This window comes from Zootoca vivipara, chromosome 6, assembly GCF_965207765.1.
Source record: "Zootoca vivipara chromosome 6, rZooViv2.hap1.1, whole genome shotgun sequence".
NCBI lineage: Eukaryota > Metazoa > Chordata > Lepidosauria > Squamata > Lacertidae > Zootoca > Zootoca vivipara.
Window position 1 is genome coordinate 38,494,633 of NC_142589.1, and position 25,988 is coordinate 38,520,620.

A 25,988-nucleotide genomic window follows, 5' to 3' on the forward strand; every position below is an offset into this window, starting at 1 on the left:
CCCGCCATACCAAGGCAAAGGCAAGCACGTGCCCCAAACACGCGCAGGAACAGACCCTCTGCGGCCACGCCCATCCATCAGAGCCTGGCCCAATCGCCACACGCTGAAGGGCGGGGCTTTTGGGGATGTGATTGACATCCGCTGATGTTCAGCGGCACCGCGAGTGGTTCCCGTTAGGTGGGCGGTGAAGAGAGCTGAGAGAAAGCGGCGGAGGGCAGCGGAGCTGAGGTGGGGGATGAAGGGAAAGGTGCAGGAGCTCAGACCAATCGCGACGCGTCAGTGGGAGAAGTGGGCGGGGCAGCGAGCGCGAATGAGTCCCGGCCTCCTCCTCCTTTCCCAGCCGGCCTGGTCTATTCACTTCCAGCCGAAGCAGGATCCTTCCGCCTTTGGAATCACACACACTCACCACACATAACGGCGGCGAAGGAGGCGGCGGCGGCAGCACTACCACTAGCGGCGGCAGCAGCAGCACCGTGTGTACCTCCGCCTATTGCCTACCGCGGAGGTTTCTTTTGTCGTGCTAAGTGGCCGTTGGAACCGGAGAGGCGGGGGAGGAAACGGCACGGCGGCCGGGCGAAGCGGGTGGATTGGCCGCCGGGGGGAGGAGGAGGCGGCGGCTGACGGGAAAACAAGGGAAGAAAGGAGGAGGGCGGGTGAGCAGCGACGGCGGCGGGCTTTTCTCCTCCGCCCAGCCGGAGAGGGGGATGGAGAGAGCCGGGCTGAGGCGGAGGGAGGGAGCCGCCCCGTGAGGGGGAAAGGAGGAGGGTGGGAAATCAAGAGGAGGCCTCCACTCCTCATCCGCCAAATAACGGGCCTAGGCCCTCCCTCAGCTCCCTCCCTCCCCCTTCCCCCCCTTGAGCCTCTGTTTCTGAGGAGGGGGGAGATTAACACGTGAAGGCCACCCGGTTCCCTACTACTCCTTTTCATGCCGGGGGGGTACCTCAGCCCCTCGCCCGCCGCCCTCCTCTTCCGCCTTTCCTCCAGCCTCGACCATCATCAGCCCGTTGAGGAAGACCCTCGCCCCTCCCCCACCTGATTAGGGCCCCCTTTGGCCCTCCGATCGAGGCCTTCTGCTGGGGTCCTCACTATTCTCTCCTCTCCCTCTCCCCCATTGGGGTGCTCTGATTTCGTGCTTGGCCCCATCTCTGAGGGTCCTCTACTTTTATCCGCTTTTGCAGCCTTGCAGAAGCTGCTCTGCCTCCCTCTCTCCCTTCCTTTTCAGGTCCTGCACCCTTCATTAATTTGGTCTCTGCACCTTTACTAGCAGCCAGATCCTCAGTCCTAGTTTCTTTTTCTTTTTGGGGGTGGTGGGTGGGGGCGCTCTGTCTACCTTTCCCTTCAGTATTGCTATCTGTGCTGCCTCCTTTTACAAACCAACAAACAACCCCTCTTTCAGGCTAGGCCCTATTAGCCAAGTCTCTGTCAATCTTCCCTCCTGTGCAACACGTCTCTGGTCACCCTCTGCCCTGGGGGGTTCTGCTGCCTCTGGTGGCAGTAGCTAGCAGCATGGTAGAGAAGCGGTGTCCACGACTGCAGAGAGAGAGTGTGTACCGCTGGTTTTCTGAGCTGCCTTCTCCTCAACGAGTGGAGTTCCTTTGTGGCCTGCTGGACTTGTGCATCCCACTTGAGTTACGTTTCCTGGGAGCCTGCCTAGAGGACCTGGCCCGCAAAGACTATCACTCGCTGCGGGATTCCGAAATCAAGGCCAATAACCCAGCTGATCTGGGCAGCCTCACCAACCTGACAGATGAGGTGGTGCGCAGCAAGCTCTTGGTCTCACTTGCACTCCTGGGCTCATCCCACCGGGAAGCAGCTGGCGTCCTCTTCCGCACCCTCACCCATATTGACTCTGTCATCAACAACTATGGACTGCAGCTCAATGAGGGCCGGACTGGGGATGAGTTTTTGCTGCTCTTCACCATGGCCTCCAACCATCCTGCCTTCAGTTTCCACCAAAAGCAGGTGCTGAGGCAAGAGCTCACCAAGATCCAAAACATCATTGCCAGTACTAGCAAGAGTCCCAGCACTCCCACAGCTAGCAACATGGGAACTTGTCCTGGTTGCCACAAGGTGTGTATTACATCCAGGGACTTCTCTTCCAGGGACTGTAGAGATGGCAGGGATAATACTCAGGGAGGAGGGTATCTGCCTATTAGGATATAGCTGAGAAAGAGTGTCTTGCAGCTATAGTTTACGGTGGCTGTTGGCTAGTTTCACCAATGGGCCAGAAAGGTCACTTTTCTCCCTATCCCACTTCCCTTCTTCTCACCAGTAGTCAAACTCCATTCTCTTATGTGCATCCACACACTCTTCTTCTAGGATGCTCTTTCTATAGATCAATAGTTGGTGTTCTTTTTAAAACTCTAGTAAGATAGTCCCATGCCTAATGGTCAGAAGCTGCTCAGATGTGGGTCCTAAGTAAAACAATGGTCATTCTGTGAAGTGTATAGCTGATTTGCACTAGCCAATCTTTAGATAGACCAAGAGAAGAGTTTCCTGCTGTTTTACTCTGGAGACCTAAGTACAGTATTTGCTTTTTCAGATGGAGTTATTAAATGGTCCTGCTAAAGGGACTTGAGAGCAAAAGGCATTTGAGGAGCAAATGGGGACTGGAATTTGTTTTAATTGCAAGTGTCTGTCCAGTGATACTCAACATTTCATATTGTCTCCATTTAGCTGTAAAAGCGATTAAAGCCCTTAGCAAAATTGGATGATAATTGTGCTTGAAATTGTTCATTTAATGATTTAAGATAGCTGAATGAATTCTATGTGATTTGGAGCCACAGGTTAAAGTTACTTCCTGCAGGCATCCTTTATTAGTGTGCTGGTTTTGTCACTCTGCTATTTTGACACTTTCGCATGTGTCAAAATATGTAGCATCAGTAAGGAGAGATGAGGCATGAATGATTTTATATTCCAGGTAAGGTGCTGATAGAGTGGTATAATATAAAGGAGTTTTGAGACTTATCAGAAGTGGCCAAAGGCAAGCTTTGCTTTTGTTACTGTGGCTTTGTAATGTAAACTTGACAGGTCAATAAACTGTATATGTTAAAAGTGAAGCTTTTTTAAGGATCTATCCTTTAGAGCTTTCACTGTTCTGGTTCAGGGGCTCTGACACAAACTGGTCCATTCTGAGACTGATAGGTCTGTGAATGGAAGCATCTATCTGATAGCTAATATTTACTTTGCTAGAACAATGCTTTCTGTGTGTGTTTAAGAGAGAGAGACCTGCTTGTTGGTTGGTATATAAAACAGTGAAATGTGTTGTTTTGTGAATTTTGATAGCTCCAAGTCTCTGTATATTTAAGAAACATAAACTCCAATCTATCCTTCCTGTAAACTTCTTATTTTTTGTATTCTTTGTTTCAAAGAATAAAACTTCATTTATTGGAATAAACTGACATTTTTAGACCAGCTACAGGTAGTGCTCTCTCTCTCTCGCTCTCTACACACACACAGATAGAGATAGAGAGAGAGAGAGAGAGAGAGAGAGAGAGAGCGCTATTGGATTCAATCTGTAGCTAGATGAGCAACAGGCAACATTCTCTGGCAGTCCCTGTTAAATGGATGGTCCATACAAATCCCAAATACTATTAGATGTGAGGCTTCTTTATGCGCTTGTAAAGTCCAATACTCTCAAGTGTCAGAAAACCACCATAATACATTTGTATGAAAATCTTTACCACAGAGAAGAAAAAGTGCAGGCCTAGCTTGAAACACTACACGGTAGATTGTAAGATGTATGTTCTGTCATAGTTGGGACTCATGGAAGTAGCCAGAAGGTGTGCTGTGGGCTTTGAAAGGGGAATCCCTGAACTTGAATCCCTTCGGAGGAGAAACCAAAAAAGAGCTTCCTTTTGGCATCCTGTGGGCTTTGTGGTATAAATCAGAAAATAAAGCATCTTTGCTCAGTGTTTATTTAACTCATGACTGTATCAAAAACATGATAGCATACTATAGTAACAAATGCAACAGGACAATAAAAATTAATTAATGTTAAACAAGTATAGTGCCTTAGATTCCTGGTACTGTACTCATTTCTGGCTCAATGAATGCCTTCTCAGACACATCTTAAAATCACAATAAGGTATTAAAAAGGAATGTTTGTCCTATTCTGAATACAGTTCGTCATTAAATATCCATATAATTGTGCTTTAGTCCAACAACATATCTATGGTCATAGATTTCCCATCCAAGCCTTAGTCTGACCAACTTTTTTAAAGGCATTATGTTGTGCAAAAAATTTCCCTATTACCTACTGAAGTAAAGAGTGCTTTTTCTTCATACTTTCTGTGAACTTTGACAGTTACCACTAACAGGAAAACTAATGGTGAAAAATGTAAGCTACTCTAAAATAGGCTTGTATGAATGTCATATCTTCAATGCTTTTTCAGATGCTTTGATTCTACAAATAATTTACTTATTAAAATATATCAACAGCAATACTTAACCCTACAGCGATCAATAATCCTGAGAATGTCAAAAGGGGAAAAGAGAACCATCTCAACAGTTCTTTCTAGAATGTTGCCTTGGAGCCACCTAAACATTCCTGGTGTCAGGAGCATGCTGCATGCTAAGGATAGACATGTTCCCTCCTTCTCTTGCACATACTTACTTCCCCTTCCATGGCTTCCTTTAAATGCCATCCCTGACACCCTTTAACCAGGATTTGCAGACCATTTCTAAATCATGGTTAGTATTAATCTTAGTTAATATTTAGGCTGGCATAATGCTACATCATGTTTAAAACACAATGAAAGGTGGGATTTGCACAGGAGAAGGAGGGAAGGAAGGAGCATGATGCTGATCTCCTAATCATAGGTAAGAGTTTGGGACTGATCCATTTTAAAAAGAAAATATAGCAAGAAAAAAGGTGACAAAAACTTAACACACGAGGAGCTAGAAAGGTCTTCTGGGGAAGAATGTTCTACAGGCAGGCTGCTGCTATAGAAAATATACCCTCGTGTGTACCTTCTCTCCAGCAAGTGGAGGTTTAACAGAAGCAACATCTGTTAAAGAGATATTTGTGGTACTATTCTCTTTGCTTGTTAGCTTCTTTTACTTGATGATACTTTGTTGTACGTTCTCCTTGAAACCCAACACAAGAATAAGTTAGGCTGCAATTGTAACCCCACCTACCTGGTAGTAAGCCCCATTGAATTCAGTAGTGCTTATTTCTTAGTAAACAAAGTTAGGATTGTGCTATTAGTCTTGACTTTATTTGTTGCCTGCATTCATCCAGTTGTTTGCTTCCTTGAGAGCAAAGTTTATCTTTACCCACTTTTCTTGTAAACAACAACTAAAGTTCCTGTTGTTCATCAGGATGCTAATGGATAGCCAGGGACGTGGGTGGTGCTGTGGTCTAAGCCACAGAGCCTAGCTCCCGTTGTTCAGTCCCAGCTCCTGCCCACCTAACAGTTTGAAAGCACATCAAAGTGCAAGTAGATAAATAGGCGGGAAGGTAAATGGCATTTCCGTGCGCTGTTCTGGTTTGCCAGAAGCGGCTTAGTCGTGCTGGCCACATGGCCCGGAAGCTATCTGCGGACAAATGCCAGCTCCCTCGGCCTATAGAGCGAGATGAGTGTGCAACCCCAGAGTCGTCCGTGACTGGACCTAATGTTTAGGGGTACCTTTACCTTTAATGGATAGCCAGTTCTGCGATGAATGCTATTTCTTGCCTTCAGTTTACAGTTGTAGTGGATAACAGTTTTTATACAGAGTTGATGCCTGGATTACTTAAAACAATTACATTTAGGCTAACACTACTACAGTGAGTGGGGTGTACTTTAGAAATAACCAATACTGGTCTTCAACACCTTTTTATGACAGTAATGCTGGGTGGGCAAGGGCTGCTTTGGTGCACATGTTTCTGTGTCTCAGGGATGATGAAAGACATAGAGAAAGACAGAGTATGATGCTGTTAAGAAAGCAGGTGGAGAATATTAGGAGACCAATAACACTGGAAGCAAGTGTAACTGGATGAGGAGCAATAACTTGCTGGGATCCTGCTGGGGCCACATTTCAGAAATAGGCGAGTAGGCAAGCTAGCGGGTCCTAGCATGGACTAGCTGGCTCCAATGTGAGTTGTGTGCAAATGTCCTGTTGTGTCTAGAAGTTGGGAGGACAATGAATAGTAAGGCAGTGTATATAATGGTTTATGTTCCAACAGTTGCATTCTGTAACTTTAAGAAAGGGAAGGGCCTCAGAAAACACAGCCGATTTTGTAAACAATTGTTCTACTACATTTCTTCCTTCTGAGGAATATCAACCATATATTGATTTGAGGAAAAAGTTACAGTTGTATTAAGCCCCAGCTACAATAACATTCGTAGCCTTAAGTGCTGCATTTGGAAATTATTGGGGCCTTTTGTTCATGTGTATTTTATGAAAGTGAGTCATTGTATTAGATGAACTTGTGTTGGTTGTGAAATGAGAGTCAGGCTTACATCCAAAAAATGAAATCTTGGGGAATTTAGGTACCCTTTTGCAACTAGGATAAACAGTAGTAAACTGATGCAAGCTAGGCTCCAACAAACAAGAGTCTTCAGGTTGTTCACATTGTTTTGGTTCATGTGCAATGCCAAATCTTGAACTGAATCCTAATTTGGAAACCTCATAGTGTAATATCCTTTGGATCCTCATCATGGGTATGATAACATACCATAAATGCAAAGGAACTTATAAATAGGAAAGTTGCTTTCAAATAAATAACCATGGGGCTATTAGAAGATTCTGACTTGGAGAAATAAAACTGACTAGTTTGTTTCTTGTGGTTTTCTTCCTTCCCAGGTCACTCCAAGATCTGAGACCCCCATAAACAACATCGGTAACAGTTTAGAAAATGCACTACATACATCAGCACATTCCATTGAGGAGTCATTACCCAAGAGGCCTTCAGGGAAACACTCCAAAGGTGCATCTACGGGTTTTGCATGATATTTCTGTATAGTACTATTTTTGAAGAAAAAGATATATTTCTGCTTTAAAATATTTTAAGAATTGACTCTAGATGAAAAAGTGTGGTGTTTCTCATTCAGTGCTGAATTAATATCAGTTTATAGATAAACTGATGCACATAAATTATGCCTGACAATAAATTAGTATTTAATGCTCATGTGCATGGTAGGGCGTTGGACTAGATGACTATTATGGTCTCTTGCAACTCCAATTCTACTATTTCTATTATTTCCATTCTTTGCATTTCTGGACTTGGTCTCCAATAGCAACTAGACATTAGCAGATTGTCCTTTGGAAGGAATTCTGATCTATATTTTGTGTAGTATAACCAGTAATGCTTTTTATGTATTGAATAAGCCTCTTGTGTTCCGTATCTCCTGTATAATGATTAAAACAATTCTTTTGAAACCACTGGCAATTTCAGAAAATGCACAGGTGTTGAAAAGTTGGATTTGCAACAAAATGTTGCAGTGTGGAGTTCCAGTTAGTAATCTCCCCTCCAATATACTCCAATTCCCCTCCCACTTGGTTTTCTGTTCTTCCTTTCCTCTTCCCCCTTCCCGCCCCAGTAGTTCACCAGCATTCCATGGTGACTGAGCATGCTCAAACCTCATTTAGGATTTTTCTTAAAATGGGATTTGTACTTCTGCAAACTTCTGGCTTTCTCCAAGTGTGCTGAAACTTCCCTCTTGTGCCAGGGTTAGAGAGAATGATGATTCTACAGCAAAGACTTGGAAAGCAGAAGCCAAGTTATTTGTCCTTTGTCCCTTGACTCTGTGTTTTGGAACCTGGCCAATGAACTGACCTTAGTTATAAGTAGACAAAACATTTCTATTAATACTTACTTGAAAGTAAAATGTTTAGTGAATCCAAATTCTTTGTTTAGTTCAGTTTTAATGAAAACAGGAAATGCTTAATTTTCTAAGCGTGCTGTTCCTGGTTTGGCTTTATATTTGTGAACAATCCAGCGGTAATCCAGAAGGAAAGGAAAGTGCATTGTTCATTCCCTATTTATTTTCCAGTGCAACAATCTCTCACCTCTCTGTGGCAGTTCTGTAACAGCAACAATTATAGTAGCGCTTGCCCCCAGAGCTTCTGGTTAGCTACAGGAGTTGCTATTTTTTATTGTATTGATGTGCAGGTGTGTTTTCCATGGCTCTGTCTTGCATTCCTCATTGTGTCTTTAAAAGATTATAATAGTATTAAATGATTTAGAGAATCAAAACAAGGAAGTATGCTATTATTTATGCTGCTTTATGTCTCAAACAAGTACAAATCTGCTTTCAGTTTTTCTAGTTCATGCAAGTGGAATTAATAGCCAGGTTGTATTTGCCCACTTCGGTAGAGACCTACATGGCAGATTCTGAATTGACAGCCTATCTTGAGCATGTAGGGCAAAGCACTGTTGTACTGAATGTCCAATGTTTCAATTAAGTCCCACTTTATAAACAATTGTAAGCTGCTTTCCATTGTTACCTCAAGTCCAGTTATTGTTGTTCTGTGGTTTTTCATAGTTTGTATGTTTCATACCTCAAGGGCATACATTTCCAATATCGGTGGATCTATATAGGTCTGGCCCTCTCTGTTTGCACTGGGATTTTAGCATGTGAGATCTTAATGAGCAAAACTTACCTTTCATAGCACCAGAATGAGTTACAGGTTGCTTATTAAAATCTCACATTCTAAAATCTCAGTGGAAGTCTTGATATCTTCCTTGAGTCAGAGTGAGTTTTCCAGACTTCCATTGGGATTTTAGAATGTGAGATTTAATTAAACAAACTTTAACTCACTGTGGTGCTAGGAAAGGTATCAATGCTCCCAGTGTTCTGTTTCAATTGGCAATCTGCAAATATCATCTAGGGATATTTGTGATACTACCCTCTTCACCATATGATTTGTTATGATGGAAAATCATGTACTATCATTAATATAGGCACAACTTCTCTTGTGCCAAAGTATTCTACATAGACACTCCTAAAGTATGCATTGAAGCAAAAAGAGTTAAACTTGACTAAGCAAGTCCAAGAAGTTTAATTCATTATGAAGTTCAGCTTCTGTCTTTTTGTCTACATGTTAAATTGAGCTAATTTCCAAAAGAATTAAAAACAGTCTTTCCATTCTGTGAGATTACATGCACAGACAAAACTAGAGCCTCCCTGACAATAATCCAGTGAATGATCTGTGTATAATCAGTCTAGTCCAGAGTTTCCCAACCTGGTGCCTCCCAGATGTGTGGGACTACAGCTCCCATCATCTTCTACCATTAGTCATGCTGGCCTGGGTTGATGGAACACCTGGAGGGTACTGGTTTGTGAGAACATTGCTCTAGTCCAATATTTTTAAAAAATGAATACAGGCATTCAGTTGACCAGTACCTGCTAAACATTGGACATTTCTTTTATATTGTTGCTAGAGAACCTGCAATTAAGGTCCCTGAATGTAAACATAAAACAAAACAAGATTATTTTCTCTACTTTTGGGGCAGATGATAAGAACAACAAGTAGTATTTATGTATGCTGCATGTCTGTTTAGAACTGTAACAGATGTTGTCCTGACCACAGCATATTTTCCAAAAGCATAGTGTGGGATAGAGTACATTAAACCAGATGTCGAAGAGAATTCTACATTCAATAAGCTTTTACAGTAGTATTTTATAATGGAGAAAACATTAAAAACCTTACTGCTTAGGGCTTCTCATATGACTTCTTTGGAGCACTTACATAGGAACATATATAACAGATATGCAGTCATGTCAAGAATGTAGCAACTTCCAAGCTCAAGCAATCATTGCAATATAGAAACATGTGATTTTTATGTGATGTGGTGTGTAGGGCTCTCTTTCTTTTAACATAATTAGTAGGGTGTAAAACAAATATTGTGAGACAGTTCTGCATTTATAATGAAGGGGTAGAGAACCTCAGACCAGGGTCCAAATGATACCCTTGGGCTTTTATATCTGATCCTTGAGTTGGATCCCCAGGCCACACCCCTTTTTCCCAGGCCACACCCTAATTGGTCTGACATTTGGCCCACCTTCTTGCCCTCCGTGAGTGTTTTTGCCTGAGTGGAATGTGTTTGTGAACTCTGATAATGCTTCTTCTTTGCCTGGATGGAGGAGAGGTGTGAGTGTATGAAACTAGTCTTTCTCTACAAAGGTAAATTTAAAATTAGCTCCTCCTCCTCCTATTGCCTCTGACTCCACCCAGCACTTGCATGTGGCCCCTGAAGATTTCCAACAAGGGAATATAGCTGTCAGGCTGAAGATTTCTGACCCTGGTATAGATGTTGTACCTCATCATAGAATCGATCTGCATCTTAAAGTTTTTTCTCCCCCAGGTTATTTTCCTGCACAGAGTGGTTAAATTTTAAAGAGATGAAAGAATACTGTACTGTTGATCGCTAGTTTCATTATTTTTTGCTATTGCTATTCACTCATTACTCAGTCTCTTGCTCACATATTTTCTAATATATGTTGCTTGTATACACACATGTTTCTCTGGAAGACTTGTTTAAAAAACATTTGAACATCCAATGGTTTAAAGGTGGTGAGGTTAAAATGTCAGCAGTAATATAAGAGGTTACCCAGAATGTATCCACTTGCATGTGGAGGGAAGGGAAAAGCTTGATCTTTATAATGTCAGTATTGAATTGATTTGGAGATGATGGCTCTCAACTGAGTGCAAATATGTGGACTTAGATCTAACTGAAGTCAAGTGAGAATAATATTCATGCAAGAATTGAGAAAGTACGTATACATTTTCCTGCAGCCTGCTTGGAATTCATAGTCACTGTAGTTGTTTTTGTATAGGGTCCAAATATGAAAAAAATATCAGGGCTAACGCTGCTGAGAAAACTTCTATCAAACAGCACCTGCAGTATACAGGCCTTGGTCTGAGAGGAATATAACCTGATAAAATAGAAAGCTCCATAGAACAGAAGATCATAACATGTGGCTGGGTCAGGACCAGTGCCATTTGATTGTGAGGGCCTACTATGAATGGAAAACTTTGGAAAGTGATGTGAAGAAGTATGTCCGGCCCTAGCCAAGGAGAATGAAAACCAGATGAAACTCCAAATACTTCACCATTTAAGATTTCAAATGATGCAGAATTAGTAAAACGTGGATTTTCTGTCCGTTATGCAGCTCTACCATGTAGCAGTATTCTAAACTTAAGATGAAAGTGAATGTTGAAGCTGAACTCGTTTAAAGTCATGGCCACATTTAAGTATAGTACTGTAATTTTCATGGGATACTTCAGTAGTATACTTTTAAAGCATGGAAATTGTTTATGGCATATTTAAGTTCTTCTGTTTCTAATGTTGTTAATCTACATTGAGTCTATGTGGTCTAGGCAATTTTAAGTCTTAAAAGGGGTAAATGATGCAGCCTTTTGATCAACTTTAGAAGTAATGGGAATGACTATCCCCACCAAATTGATTTTTAAATTGATTTTATAGTTTGAATAGCCATCATTTTGTTTTCTCTGATCAAGGAAAAATGAAAGCAGAAGAAGGAGGAAAAGACCAAGTAGAAAATGCAGAGCTGCTATCCTCTCCAACGTCTTGTGTTGTGCTTCTTAGGAAGGACCATTGATTTATTGCATTACCTCACTGCATTGAGTGTATCCATTTCATCAGTGCATCATGCCTGTGCTATTTTTAACAATAACTTGAAGGGGCAGCAGTGATGAAATTACATCATTTACATACACGGCTGAGAGAAAGTGGTATAAATCACCAAGATCATTTAAGAGAGTATCCCTGTGTGACTCATGTGAACAGGTTGGGTGTATATATGACTTCAAAGAGTGATTGGATGGGGCTGTTATTCCTTGGATAGCAAGAAGCCATGCATTGATAATAGTTGCATTCTCTGTATTTTGAATTGGGGCAGGTGTTTTGTGAAATTTGTAAGAGTTTGAAGATGAATTACAGTTTTTGTTTTTTTTCTACTTTCATCCGAAATACAGCATGTCATAGATTCCCATTTAAAGTACTGTACTTTGGAAGGACTTGGTGAAGAGGGAAGGAAAAATAGGCAGGTGTCTGGACTGGGTTGGCATTTGTTAGATTTCTGGAAGGCAACAGTCCTCTGATAGTTCAGGCTTGTATATAGCTACTTAGTAGTACGGGGAAAGAGTTAGTTTGAGGCTACTTTTTAAAATGAACGAGGCAATTGATTCTTTCATGCTGTAGTGTAGATTGTCAACAAGTGGGCATGTGTGGGCACGCTGGCCAGTAACGTGTGGGCTCTGTTGCAATTGTATGCGACACCAGTATCTATAAGCTTCTAAGACAGGGTGGTCCAATGCTCATCCCGAGGGCCAAATACGGCCCTCAATACCTTTTTTGGTGGCCCTCAGCAACATTTGACGCCTGCCCTTAGCCCTCTCACTGCCTTCCCAAAGCTGGGTGAGCAATGAGCTGGGCCTTGGGAAGGAGGTGTGAGGGCTTTGCTGAGAACAGGATAAGACAGCCAAGGCAGGATTAAATCATATCCTCCCCCATATCAGCTGATGTAACTATTGACAACAGCAGGTAGGCGTGGTATGGGGGAAATAGTCTCATAGGGTAATGTGGCAAGCCAAGATTAGCCTGCAAGCTGATGTTTCCCCACCCTGGCATACAGTATTATGATGCAGTATTATAATATTTTACATCTTAAAATAATATTCACTATTTCATAGCTGCCAAGTTTTCCCTTTTCTCACGAGGAATCCTATTCAGCATAAGGGAATTTCCCTTTAAAAAAAGGGAGAACTTGGCAGCTATGCTATTTTTATGTTGTATGTATACATGTATATTCTGTTTACGAATTCCATTTTGTCCACTGAAATCCCCATGTAAATCAATAGACACGATCATCAAAATGTAGAAAATCACTTCTTCACAATCTAATTTCATAGTCTTTTTTTTTTTAGTCACAAATGTTACTGCCATCTGATCTGGCTGGGGTGTCTTATCACAAGACAGTTCTCAGGCGCATGCTGTCAGAGCAGCTGCTGATACTATATTGTAGTCCCACTGACAGGTTCCAGGTATAATCCTACATGGATTAATTAATGCCCGAAAACTTGAACGTTCTGCAGCTGCTTCAGATCCTGATTTGATTAATTATGTGAAGTTGCTGTTTATTTCACAGGATACTGCAGAAATTCAATTTTAACATTAATAGACTTATTACACTGAATTTGTTCGATCCTTTTTTAAAAGCTTATGGCTGCATTGTTTAGCCATGAAAACTACAAATCAGGCCTTGCCCATTCAAGCAGTAGATCAAATGGTAAAATTGTTGTTGGGCTGTATCACAAAATTACCTGTAGAGAGACTGCATACCAGAATGATTCCCTGTTCATAGAGTAGGTAGACCCTGTACATAGAAAAATAGTGTATCAAAATGAATGCTGGATTCATTTACCCGATTTGATCCACCCGATTTGTCATTGTATAAACCCTCTGTCATATCCTCCACCCCAGCATTCCCTATCTCTTTAAAAAATAAAAAGGCTCACACTGCTCCTACCAATTGGTAATTTTTAGTTGCCCTTTTCTAGCTCTTAAGAAATCATTCTGAGACTGGGCAACCAACTGTGCATGTAGCTGCAACATAGGTTTATATTCATCTACTGCGACATGCATCCAGCCTGTTTAATAGCTTGTTTTAATTTTGTGTACTGAACGTTCCACTGGGCTATGCCTCTGGAGCAGGCATCCCCAAACTTCGGCCCTCCATATGTTTTGGACTACAATTCCCATCCCTGACCACTAGTCCTGTTAGCTAGGGATCATGGGAGTTGTAGCCCAAACCATCTAGAGGGCCGCAGTTTGGGGATGCCTGCTCTAGAGATCCTGTGTTTGGAGCAATCCGGGTTTCCCATACAGGGAATTTCCTTCTATTACAGTTGGAAAGTGAACCTTGCATGTTGTACTTCAAAGGCTTTATTCAAAGCCGAATGTTGTTTTTGTGGCAACCCCCCCCCCAAAAAAAAATCATTTGCAAAGTTAGCATAGCTGCCAAGTTTTCCCTTTTCTCGCGAGGAAGCCTATTCAGCATAAAGGAATTTCCCTTAAAAAAAGGGAGAACTTGGCAGCTATGAAAGTTAGCTTAAGTCTTTTCTGTCTACAGCTTGCTGGCTCCAAGGATAGGTTCCCAAGATTCAAAATGGTTAAAATGTGGGTGTTCATTTTGGCATTGCCAACCTCAATTGTTCTAGATATTGATTCACACCCTTTTTTCCCTGAAATGAAGCTACATTCAACCAAGTATAGATTTTATATATTTGAAAAGTTTATATTTAAGCTGCAGGTCGTGAACTGACCTCTGAACTTTGGATGATCACATTTTTCAGAAGGGATGCATGTACTTACTGTATTACCTTGAAGTCTGGAATCCGTTTTTTACCTAGAACTGAGATTGCCAAAAAAAATCAGGACATTTGCTTAGACTGATACGAAGTGTGGCACTGGAGATACTTTGACATTTTTTAATTCCACCTTTGTCTTTCTGCACACATTTCATAGATTAGGTATGCAGTGAATAGGAGGTAAGAATTTGAAAGAGTAGTGTGATGATCAACAATATATTCTCAGCTCCAGGAACAGACATACAACACTTTGTTTTTCACAAGTTTGTTCATTTTCTTTTTTTAAAGCCTCCTAGAGAGTGGGCAGACTCAGTTGTATTAACAATAAAGATATAGCACTGTTATCCAGGGACCTTTAAGAAACCATATTTTCCGGTGTATAAGATGACTGGGTGTATAAGACGACCCCCAATGTTTCCAGTTAAAATATAGAGTTTGGAATATACTCGCCATATAAGAAATACAACCTGGCGTATAAGATGACCCCTGACTTTTGAGAAGATTTTCCTGGGTTAAAAAGTAGTCTTATATGCAGGAAAATACAGTAATATTTTTTTGCTTCTAGCAGCAGACCATACTGTGTTGTATTCAGCTGTTTTGTGCAGAAATAATATTCATCTGGTTTTTTGTTTCCTGTTCCTGAGATGAGTCATTCCCCTTTTAAATAGCAGTTATTTTTTTCTCATAACCCTTAATATACTAATAAACTTCTGGAATACTTATTAAGATGGACTTTGTGGTTAACTAAAATGCTGACTTCACTACTCCTCTGGCCATTGAATTCATACTTTGTTTTGATTTATTTTTTTTAAGAATGAAAGGATATGAGCACAAGTTTTTCTTTTAATTTAGATCCTGTTTTTGGAGACACATGAGAGTTATTCACCGTCTGAAATTGAAAGAAACCCATTTGCAGAACCAGCCAGGAACATAAAAAAGATTAGCACAGCAATTTAAAAGTAAGGGACTCAACCAATAAATAAGCATTCCATGTGTTTATCCCTATGAATACTGCTATTCCATAAAACAGGAGCAGGGAATCTCAGGTCTAGAGGTAAAATATGGCCCTCCAGGTCTTTCCAACCTTCAAGACACTTCCCCAAATAGGAGGCTTCGCTGCCCTTTTCAGTGCTCTTCTCAAGTGCTTTTGCCTGGCTGGAATTTATTTATGTGGGAATGTTGAGGGTGGCAGGAGAGGACATATTGATTATTATCCTTCCTAACTCACACTGGCAAATTTCTTTTTATAGCAGAGTTACATTCCCCTTCTTACGCAGCAGAAAGCTGGTTGCGAACTTGTGTGGTTCTCTTAAGACAATATACAATTCAGTCTGGCTTGCCCAGATTGAGATATGTTTTATTATTCCTGGTAAGACCCCCTTTGATCCCTCCTAAAAGAATAAAGACACAACAGTCTTATTTATAAGTAACAAAAAGTAGTTTTACTCATGATCAGATAGAGCACAGTGTGATCCCTGAAGGCAGGCTTTAGACTTAAAGTTACAAACATGTACAAACAGGTTTACCCCATATGGGAGATAACCTGGGGGATTGCTTGGCTGGCAGCCAGCAGTACAGTCCAGGTGAATCAGGAAGTTCGCAGGACGAAAAAAGATCAAAGAGAGGGAGGTGGCTGCGTGACTTGGCCTTTTACCAGGTCTGGAAAGGTCACGCCCACCTACCAGTCACATGCAAGGATGCTCCAGGCCAGGAGGAACAGGAAGTTTCGATTGGCTGGACCACACATTCCCTTGCATGTCCACTCTAGCAAAACAAGGAATGTTGTATTTGACTGCTCCCAGTGGATTACATCCCACAATTTATTTATTAAATTTGTATAATGCCTTATACCTGTAGACCTCAGGGTGGTTCACAACACAAAATCACAATACAAAAAACAGAAAATACATAATTAAAACAAAACCAAAGACCACCCAATAATACCCCTTCCACATCACATTTTTAAAGGGTATCAGATGTCACTCAGCCGAAGGCCACCTAAATGTGTATAATGAAGGCACCAGTTGAGCTCCCTGAGGAAAGTACTGTGCTCATGCTGTCTCTGGAACAAGTTAATGTGTATCAGGAGAATCCTGTGTCTCGTGTGCTGAGCCTTAAATAGAGTAAAGTTTAAGTCTAAAGGTTTCTGTGTCATCTTAATATTTAATGATTTAGAACAGAGTAGGTCATGAGATAGGAAGCTCAGCTGAGCTGTTATAAATGGGGTGGGGTGGGGGTGAAAAAAGGAGTTCAAGTGGAGTGTTCTATTGGGCCTTTGTTGAAGCCCCAATAATATAGTATCAGCTATATTCCTGAGTTTGCAATGGCACATACTATTCAGCATTGCTGTGATTTCTGTCTGAATGCAGTTTACACACATTTTAAACATCTTATAGCCTGTGTTTCAGATTTAGTTAATAAACAGAATGAATTCAGGGATCATTTGTACTGAAAGGCACCAGACACCAGCTTATGAGTTGCTGAATCCATCTTCTATTACTTTATTTTGAGGCCAAGTCTTATGACCCTTGGACATAAGGATGGCAGCTTTAGTTTTTGCCCTCAGGCCTGACTAGTTCACCTATGATGAAGCAGTTGCCTAAGCAACATAGCAGATGCGATCAAAACAATGCACTTGCTCCCTGTAGGGCTGATGGTGATAGCATGCTATGTCCCTCTTTCCATCCATGGCAAAGTGTTCAGATACCTACTCAGTGGAATGAGTACTCTGTAAATAAATGACCGGCTGCACTTATGAATCCCTATTAGTTAAGTCTGATTAGGTTTTAGAGGAAGATGAACATGTGGTTTGGGTACAAAGTACTGAAAAGTAATACTACAAGTATTAAATAGTTCTAGAAGCTTAGTTGAGTTTTTATTTTATTTAAGTTTCTTTCAGTGGTTCCTATATGTTGGTACTCTCTGAATATGGACCAGACTGAGCAAAAGTGAAACATGAACTTTTTCATTTAAAACTGGAATTCACTATGTAGAGAGAAATGATGTTATTCAAGAGGTGGGCAAGAGGAGAAGGGAGCTAAGTGAGGTTTGGAAAAATGCTTAAATATTTGTGTTGACTTTTTCCAAATTACCTTTATTCACTGGCTGCATTTGCCGGTCATGGTAAGCCATAAAGTTTGGCTTATTAAATCATGCCCCTTTGTGTAAGTGGGTGAGCAAACCATGACAGGGAAAGTTTAGTATATCTGAATCTGGGATTGTGGTTTGTTTGGATGAAACAAATCATGATCTTAGGTTTGGACAACATGCTAAACTTTTCCCATTGTGGTTTGTTTGCTCCTCCCTTTGTGCAAGTGGGAGGGGCTCTGGCTGCATGTACACCTGCAGAGTAGGGTTTGCTAAACGAAATGTTATGGTTTAGTGTTACATATGAATGCTGCTATTATACAGACATTGCTATTTTTAAACATGTTCTTGTTGACTTTGCCTGCTGGCATATTCACCAGCAAGCTAAGAACAGTTGTGTTTTTAGAAAGGTACAATCAACCAACTCTTCCTTTTGTTTCAAAATTGAGTATTTTGCATATGTTAAAAACATTCTGAGTAAGCACTAATTTTGGGTTCTGACAGCCTATCATCTAGCTCACATTTTAAAACAACGATGGTCCAAATGTGCCTCAGTTGTAAAGCCTTAGTCTTGAATAAAAGCTGTTTACCTTAAGGCTTGAAGTGGTTGTACGGTATAGTTCTTTGAATCTTGCAATGTAAAAAAGAAACAATTCATTAAGAGTGATGTTTCCTTTTTGGAAAGGCTGTTTGGAACTCTTATTCATTCTGTTTTCAGTGCCAGTACAGTACTGTATTGGGTGATTTGCAAAGCAAATTTAAAATTGTCAGTTGTTCTTCAAAATGCTCACAACTTCAGCTCTGCATAAACTGGCAAACAGTATTTCAGCATGACTTTGTCCTTTAGTAACTTTATTAAGAGAGGCCTTACTGATGTCAACTTCTGAAGATTTCCTCAAAGACATTTCTGATATCTTTTGAAGTTGAGTTCAGGACAATTAAAATGTGAGTTTTAGTAGCTCCCATTTGTGGCTTTATTCCATAAGTGTTTGGCAGATAGAGCAAGTTAAGTGCCTATGTCGTTTCTTGCTGCCTAGTCATGCTTTCATTAACCATGTCTTAATATAAAGTCTCTTTTAATTTCAGAAATAACAGCATATGACTTCTGAAAATGGCCTTGGCCTTTTTAAAGTCATTTATGAAGTTCAAAAAGAAAATCCGGTCCATCTTGAGCTTGATTGATGAGCACCTTTTGAGTTGACAATAGGAGCAAATGTATGTGTTTTCTCATGCACAGCAGCAATGGAAGAGGGTGCCAGTGCTTAGAATAACACAGAAATGCTCCATTTAAAGCTCTGTCTGAGGTGGTCTGCAGTCTTGGCTTTTGAAAATCCTCAAGACTGTTGTGAGCAACCATTCTGCATATGCATAGCTCCTCAACTGATCAGTACATCTCTACTTGGTGACAACAAGAACCAAATTTCCTAGAGGAAAGGGCAAAGAATCCCAGTGGCAAAGGGACTTTGATGCTAACTTTCCTCTGGTAAAATTAATGAAGTGTTTTGTTGCACCTTAAAGACTAACACATTTATTACAGCAGCATCTTTCAGTGACTCAAGACAACTTCATTTGATGAAGTGGAAGATTAATCTTCAAAAGCTTATGCCATAATAAATTTGTTAGTCTTTAAGGCAGGCATCCATAAACTGCAGCACTCCAGATGTTTTGGCCTACAACTCCCATGATCCCTAGCTAAGAGGACCAGTGCTCAGGGATGATGAGAATTGTAGTCCAAAACATCTGGAGGGCCGAAGTTTGGGGGTGCCTGCTTTAAGGTGTCACGGGGTATTTTTCCTTCAATAGAAAAGTATGGCTACACCTCACTGTTATTTTTATTTTATTTTATTTATTACATTTTGTAGATCACAGGGCGGTTCACAACATAACAACTTGGAGTTTGAATATTCAAGGTTCAAATGTATGCAGAGCCTAGTCTCCTGGAGCCAGTGAAAAGTTTAGTTGGGTGACAAAGTATCAATGATTGGGGAGGGTTCTCTTGTTCTTCCCCGCTTCATTAGCAAAACCTTTCCCCTTCACAACCATAATAGAAACAGTACTGTGTCCTGTAAACGTCTTCCACATAGAATCACAATTATAGTTACCACAATTGCTCCTGTATTCACCAGAAGTATAGCTTCTACAAATCTAGGCTGCTAGAGATGGGGAAGTTGTCTGAAGTTCATAAGAGAGGCCTTTATTCTACAAGTTTTAGGTAGAAATGAGCTGCTAGAAGGAATCAAGGATCTAGAATTTGGGTGCATTAGGAAAGGTAAAAGTTGAAAGCAACAGTGAAACAAATGCTGGATGGTTGCCTTGGGAAAACACGATTGGAAGTTGGAAATTGCCATTTACCCATGATTATTACTGGATGATTTTTGAGCTAGTCACCATGCTTAGCCTAGCCTATTTGGAGGTGTGAGAGTTAGGGGTCATTATTATTCTGAAACTTATCTACCAATTTGCCAAGTCTTTTTGTCATGTTTGGTTTGATGCCAGCCAAGAACACCAGCGTACACTATAGATGTGCAGGGTTTTTGCTGTTTTCTACTGCCAGGAACATCTGTGAACCTGCACCTCTGAAACTGAGAGAAAGGAAATAATGTTGTGCATTCATCTTTTGCCTGTTTGGGACACAACAATATTCCTTTGAGGGGAAGGGCCATAGCACAGTGGCAGAGCATCTGCTTTGCATGCAGAAGGTCCCAGGTTCAATCCCTGGCATCTTCAGGTAGGCTGGGAGAGACCCGCAGCTGAAACCTTGAGAACTGCTGCCCATCCATGTAGACAGTAGTGAACTGGATGGACCAATGTTCTGACAGTATAAGCCAGTTTTCTATGTTCCTAACAGATCTTGTTCATTTTGTTTTCTAACAGTGAGTGTTGAAAAAGTGGAACTAAAGGGATTATCGCACAGGAAGAATGATAGGAACTTTGAATATTCCTTTGAGGTAAGTTCCAAGGAATGAGATCTTTTAAATTTAAAAGAGGTATGAAAGGGACCAGCCTTTGGGGCACTCAAAGCCATGAGGATACTGTTGCTTTAGCAGATGTCTTTTCACTGAAACTATGTGTTCAACCGCTATTAGCTTTGACACCAAAACTATATCTGAAACATTTGATAAAATTCTTCTCATATTACATCCCAATATGCTAAACCAAACAGTATATTGAAACCATGTTCTAACTGGAGGTGAGCCATACAGTGATAGGGAAAATTGGACATGGGTGTAAAGATGTTGAATAGCTAAAATTTAATTTCAGCATTTTAAAAAAATGCACTGAATATATTTTACTCTCAGTATAAGCCACAACAGCAAAACATCCCTGTGCCTTTTAGCTGCACTCTGATTCCCTGGTTGTAGATAATCTATTGCAGAAGCAGCCTCTTTGCCTCTTCTGCCCAAATGCTTCTGCCGTTTTTCACAACTTCTTTCCCCAGCTTTCTACTTATACTTGGCTGCTGTTTTATTATTGGTGATTTGCAAAAGGAGAGAGAGTTGCATATATAAACTGCTCTACCCAGAATATCACATGCATAACACAGGGGTGTTGTGCTAGAATTTCAGTGGAAATTACAGGTAGCTGTCAGCAAAATTGTTCTGGGGCCAACTTGTAAAAAATAGTACTGAAAATTCAAATATATTTCTTTAATTTAGATTTGTATCCCATCCTCTCTGGGCAGATCTCATTGGTACTCTCTCACATTCAAGTGTCTGGAAAGGCAAGTGAGATGTAATCTAATAGAACCATCCTGCCATAGTTCTGAAGGCTGTATAACCTGAAGAGCTTAGTTAGTTCCTCACGTTGTATCATTTATCTGTGTGTAAAAGAGATTTTTTAAAAGACTGTGGTGGTACTAGAAACCCTGCTTTTCGTTTCTTGGTTTTGGTGGAAGAAGTGCTGGGAAGAGGAAATTCCTCAATTACGTAATGTATTTTGAAACTCTCTCCTCTCACCAGTACTTCTGGCAGCAGCATCAGTTCTAGAAAATTGTGTGTGTTTGGTTGTCATCGATACTAGAGTCATGTAGAAATATCACTCTAATTTTCTCCCCCTCCCCTCTTTTTTAAGCATAAGGCATTATTTCCCCATAATTTACAAATGCTTCTATCTCAGACTGAAAAAGTACAAAATTTTAAGTGCTGGATAAATTCTTGGGCATTGTGTTCAAATGTACATATAGCAGAATTAAATCAGTCAGCCAACAGCCTAATGATCCTCTGGCTAGTGTTAATAAATTTTCAATAAATTTATTGAAAATACATGAAAGGGAATGCTTACCATGTTGGCTTGGTAAATCTTCAGGTGCACATCCATAGGCATAGGTCAGAAGCCCATCTTGTGTCCTGATAGGCAATAGATTTGCAGATTCTACAATGTGTCATATTCTCGCACGCATTAGCCCCCATCATTAACAACCTGCACTGCAAGTGGGTGTGATTATTGCAATATGTTGACTGTTCCATCAATATGGAGTTCTCCCTTAGTAATATTTTGCTAATGTAAAGAGGCACATTTTGTGCTGCTTTTTTGCTTCAGACCTAAGGAAGCAGAGTATAACCACAGCTTTTGTACAAGTTACAGTAGGTGTTGACTGTAGAATTTGTTCATGTGACGTATATGGTTTCCGTGTCCTTTTTTAATATGGAACAGTTCCTCCCACATAGAGTAATGCTACCTGTCCGAAGGATGGCATGTGAAATGCGCTCGGATTTGTAGTACAGTATTAACTTGAAATATATTTGGTACAGAAATTCAGATACAAAGTAATACACTATAATCAACAAAGGATTTTGTGTAACAATGGGAGAAAAAATGTTGCAATCTGTGCCAGTACAGATTAGTGACAGTGGCGTAGCTGATTACTTCAGAGGCCCCAGGAAGAAGGGAGGAAGATAGTCATCTTTGGAATGTAAAAGTAGGCAGGGATACATCCCAGAATCCGCTTTTCAGTCACCAATCTGAGGGCACTAGTCATGCATCCAAGCAAGGCCAATTCCAGATGTGTTTGATGCAGGTAACGCAAATTATTCTTTCTTCCCAAAGGTCTTATGGTCTGATTCTTCAGTGACATTGGTAACAAAGTCTTCTGCTGAAGTGGCTGAATTCATTTCAAAGGTAAAAAGAATAAGATGTCTTGGGTTGTATAAAAAAATGTTTCAGAAGCATCCTGAGGTATGTTTTAGTATCAGTACAATTGAAACAGTGGCTATCTGCAAGGCGCTGTTTTTAAATAAATTGTGTAAATAAGCTTGGGTTGGTTTGTTTTTTCCATTTTCAATTGTTGCATTCAAACATATTGTCTTCTCTCTTAGTTAGGTCAAATGTACCCAGAAGAAAAATTGGAGAAATTCATTCCATGCCTAGCTGGTCCAGATTCATTTTACTTAGAAAGAAACCACATGGACCTGGAATCGGACCTTAGGTATGCTTTGCAAGTATTTTATGTCAGTGCAAAAAGGAAACTACACCAAATGGAAACCTGTTTGGGTCAAATACTTGCTGTTAATAATTCCCTTGCTCTTTGATTGTCTGCATATTGGTTTTTGAATGTTTTGTCAGATTTACTGGGATTTAAGTTTACTGTTAGTTTTATGCACATTTATCTTGACAGCATTTCCTTAGTGTTGAGTAATTATGCTCCAAATGTGGGGTGGCATATCTAGTACAGTGGTACCTCGGTTTACAAACACAATTGGTTCCGGAAGTCCGTACTTAACCTGAAGCTTTCTTAACCTGAAGCGAACTTTCCCATTGAAATAAAAAAATTCCTTCAGTAGCACCTTAAAGACCAACTAAGTTTTTATTTTGGTATGAGCTTTCGTGTGCATACACACTTCTTCAGATACACTTGAAACAGAAGACTCAGAAGGTGGTGGGGGTGGGTGGGAATGGGTGATGGGCTGATGGGAGTGGTAAACCTGTAGATGGCTGTTAATGACTGCTGATGACTGCAATTGGTCCTGCGGGGAAAAAGCAAGGGCTGAGGTGCTAAAGAAAGCTTGATCATGCATAATGAGATAAGAATCCGCGGCTACCTACCTGTAACTTTCCCATTGAAAGTAATGGAAAGTGGATTAATCCGTTCCAGACAGGTCCGTGGAGTACTTAAACTGAAAATACTCAAACCGAGGCGTACTGAGGTATGACTGTACCTTCTGGACCCAGTACCAGCACTGACAGTGTCTGTACCTGAATTGCTATTATTTTTACACATGTTTAAGACTTTCAGGCAGTTCTCCTTGGTAGGGGTTTTTATTGGTCCCTTGTTTGCAGTTTTAGGAGCCAAAAGGGCCCACCAGATACCAAAGTATCAGCCATTTGTGAAAGTTTATTTTGATAGCACCGTCTATTTACACAGCACTTTACAAAGAACAGGTTTGACTGGTCTTTACTCCCAGTGGGCTTACAAATATAAAAACAGACACAGTGAAACAACGGTGGTAGCAATAAAATTATTCCATTATTTCATTTACCCACTCTGACTAAATTACAGCAGGGTATTGGGACTAGGGAGTTGTTCTAGGGGCTCCCAGGAAAGGTGTGGTTTGAGGAGGCATTTTGGGTGGTAGTTGAAGGCATAAGGAGAGAGGTAGAATTGTTTCAGGGACCAGGGACCTTTGGGTGGCTGTAGTGGAATTCGACAAATGAAGGTCACAGGAAACAGTAAGTTGGGATGGAAGAGCAGAAAGATGATGGGGCAATGCCATTGAGCGGCAAAAGTAGTTTGTGATGGATCTTTTAGAGAACAGGAAGCCTGTGTATGGAGAGATTCCACTTCGTGACAAGAGAGGTGAATCATTTTGGCAGAAAATAATGGTGCCAAGTTCCCTAACAAGCAAGTTTTAAAGTAAAAAGAAGGAATCATACTAGTAGCAGAAGCCCAAGTTATAGCTTGTGGTAATGCAGCTCAAATGAGTCTTAAGGACTCCACTGCAGCTTTTTAGATCCTAACTAGGCCAGAACATTATTTGGCCCCTGAAATGATAAGCCAGGCTCAGTAGATAAAAATAGTTACTCTAGCAGGAAATAGGCTGTATTCTGAGGGCTCCAGTCAAGTTTAGAAAATCATAATTTATAGTACTCAGTGGTGTGTTGGAAACAAAATTTCTGTGTATCATTTAGGCTCAAGGAATGTCTTTCTTCACTTTTGCTAGGATTGACAGAACAGCACAAGTAATTTCCCAGGCTGAGACAGGAAGTATGTGCCTCTGGTAACAAACCAAATAATCCATCAACATTTAGTTAGTTTCTTCCCAGCATTGAAATTCATGTTTCGCTGACATGAGCAATATGAGTAGAAATCACTTGGATCACTGCAGCTATTGGCTTTGCAAGTTGTAAAGGACATGAGGTTTCTGGGCTTTTGGGATCAGTTTTAATTAGTCCACCTTTGCTGTACTAACTGGCATATCCATACAGTGATTGCTGCTTCATAGAAGAGTTGGAGTCCAGATTCTTTCTTTCTTTTTAAAAAACTGGATTTATTACAAGTTTGAGGCTCCAAAACTGTAGTGCCTGCATTTTTCATATTAATGATTTTCACATGTCCCTGATCACTGTAAAATAAAGCCACAGTCATGGGACCATAGAGATTGTAATTGGGCCAAAGGTTCCAGAAGAGCACATACCAGTTGACTTGCCAGATGTCATGATTTGGTCTGGATTGTTGAGGTTTGCTTATTTTTCTCCCCACTCGTCTGCAAATCAGATACTGCCTTCACAGTTTGGGTCTTGTGATCCCTAGTAAATGATCAGAACTGTGATTAAAAATGTAAATGCAAGAGAAACATATCCCCAATTTGATCTCTTCTCCATTCCTGCTTCTAAGCAGCTCGTGAGACCTTCAGATACTTAGTTGCTTTCAAACAAGCCTGTGGATAAATTACGACAATATGTTTATATATAGCATGTAGTTGGTAGCATATGTTTCTAGGGAGCTCAATCTTTTTTAATTTCAAGAGAAAGTAAAGCACTGGCAGAGGAGAGCATTTAAAAGCCTGTCTGCTATCTTTCACTTCTGTTGATCTCTTGAAAATTTATTATGTAAGAGCAATATAATACTATAAAATATTTCCTCTGCCGAAATTTTAATTGTTCACAATTCCATCCTGGTCTACATGTACACTTCAAAATTTGTCCTCCATTTTAAATATTTACCTTGGGAAGTTTTAAGTGGTGGGGCTGGTGACTGGGAGTGGCCGCCGAGACCACATAACAGTGGTCTTGAAAGATCTACATTGGCTCCCAGTACGTTTCCGAGCACAATTCAAAGTGCTGATGCTGACCTTTAAAGCCCTAAACGGCCTCAGTCCAGTATACCTGAAGGAGCATCTCCACCCCCATCGTTCTGCCCGGACACTGAGGTCCAATGCTGAGGGCCTTCTGACAGTTCCCTCACTGCGAGAAGCCAAGTTACAGGGAACCAAGCAGAAGGCCTTCTCGGTAGTTGCACCCACCCTGTGAACACCCTCTCACCAGATGTCAAAGAGAAAAACAACTACCAGACTTTTAGAGGACATCTGAAGGCAGCCCTGTTTAGGGAAGCTTTTAATGTTTAATAGATTATTGTATTTTAA

At 40.8% G+C, this 25,988-nt stretch overlaps 1 protein-coding gene across 2 annotated transcripts in view; it reads left to right on the forward strand.

The window, feature by feature from the left end:
* The first annotated feature begins 254 nt into the window (after positions 1-254).
* ZCCHC14 (zinc finger CCHC-type containing 14) overlaps positions 255-25,988 on the forward strand; it is a 35,577-nt gene continuing 9,843 nt past the window's right edge. For both annotated transcript variants that reach the window (XM_035117493.3, XM_035117494.3), the window contains exons 1-5: positions 255-2,070; positions 6,790-6,913; positions 20,284-20,357; positions 22,456-22,527; positions 22,725-22,834. In XM_035117493.3, coding sequence (XP_034973384.3) covers positions 1,507-2,070; positions 6,790-6,913; positions 20,284-20,357; positions 22,456-22,527; positions 22,725-22,834 — 944 coding nt within the window. In that variant the 5' untranslated portion in view covers positions 255-1,506. The remainder of the gene's footprint in view (positions 2,071-6,789; positions 6,914-20,283; positions 20,358-22,455; positions 22,528-22,724; positions 22,835-25,988) is intronic.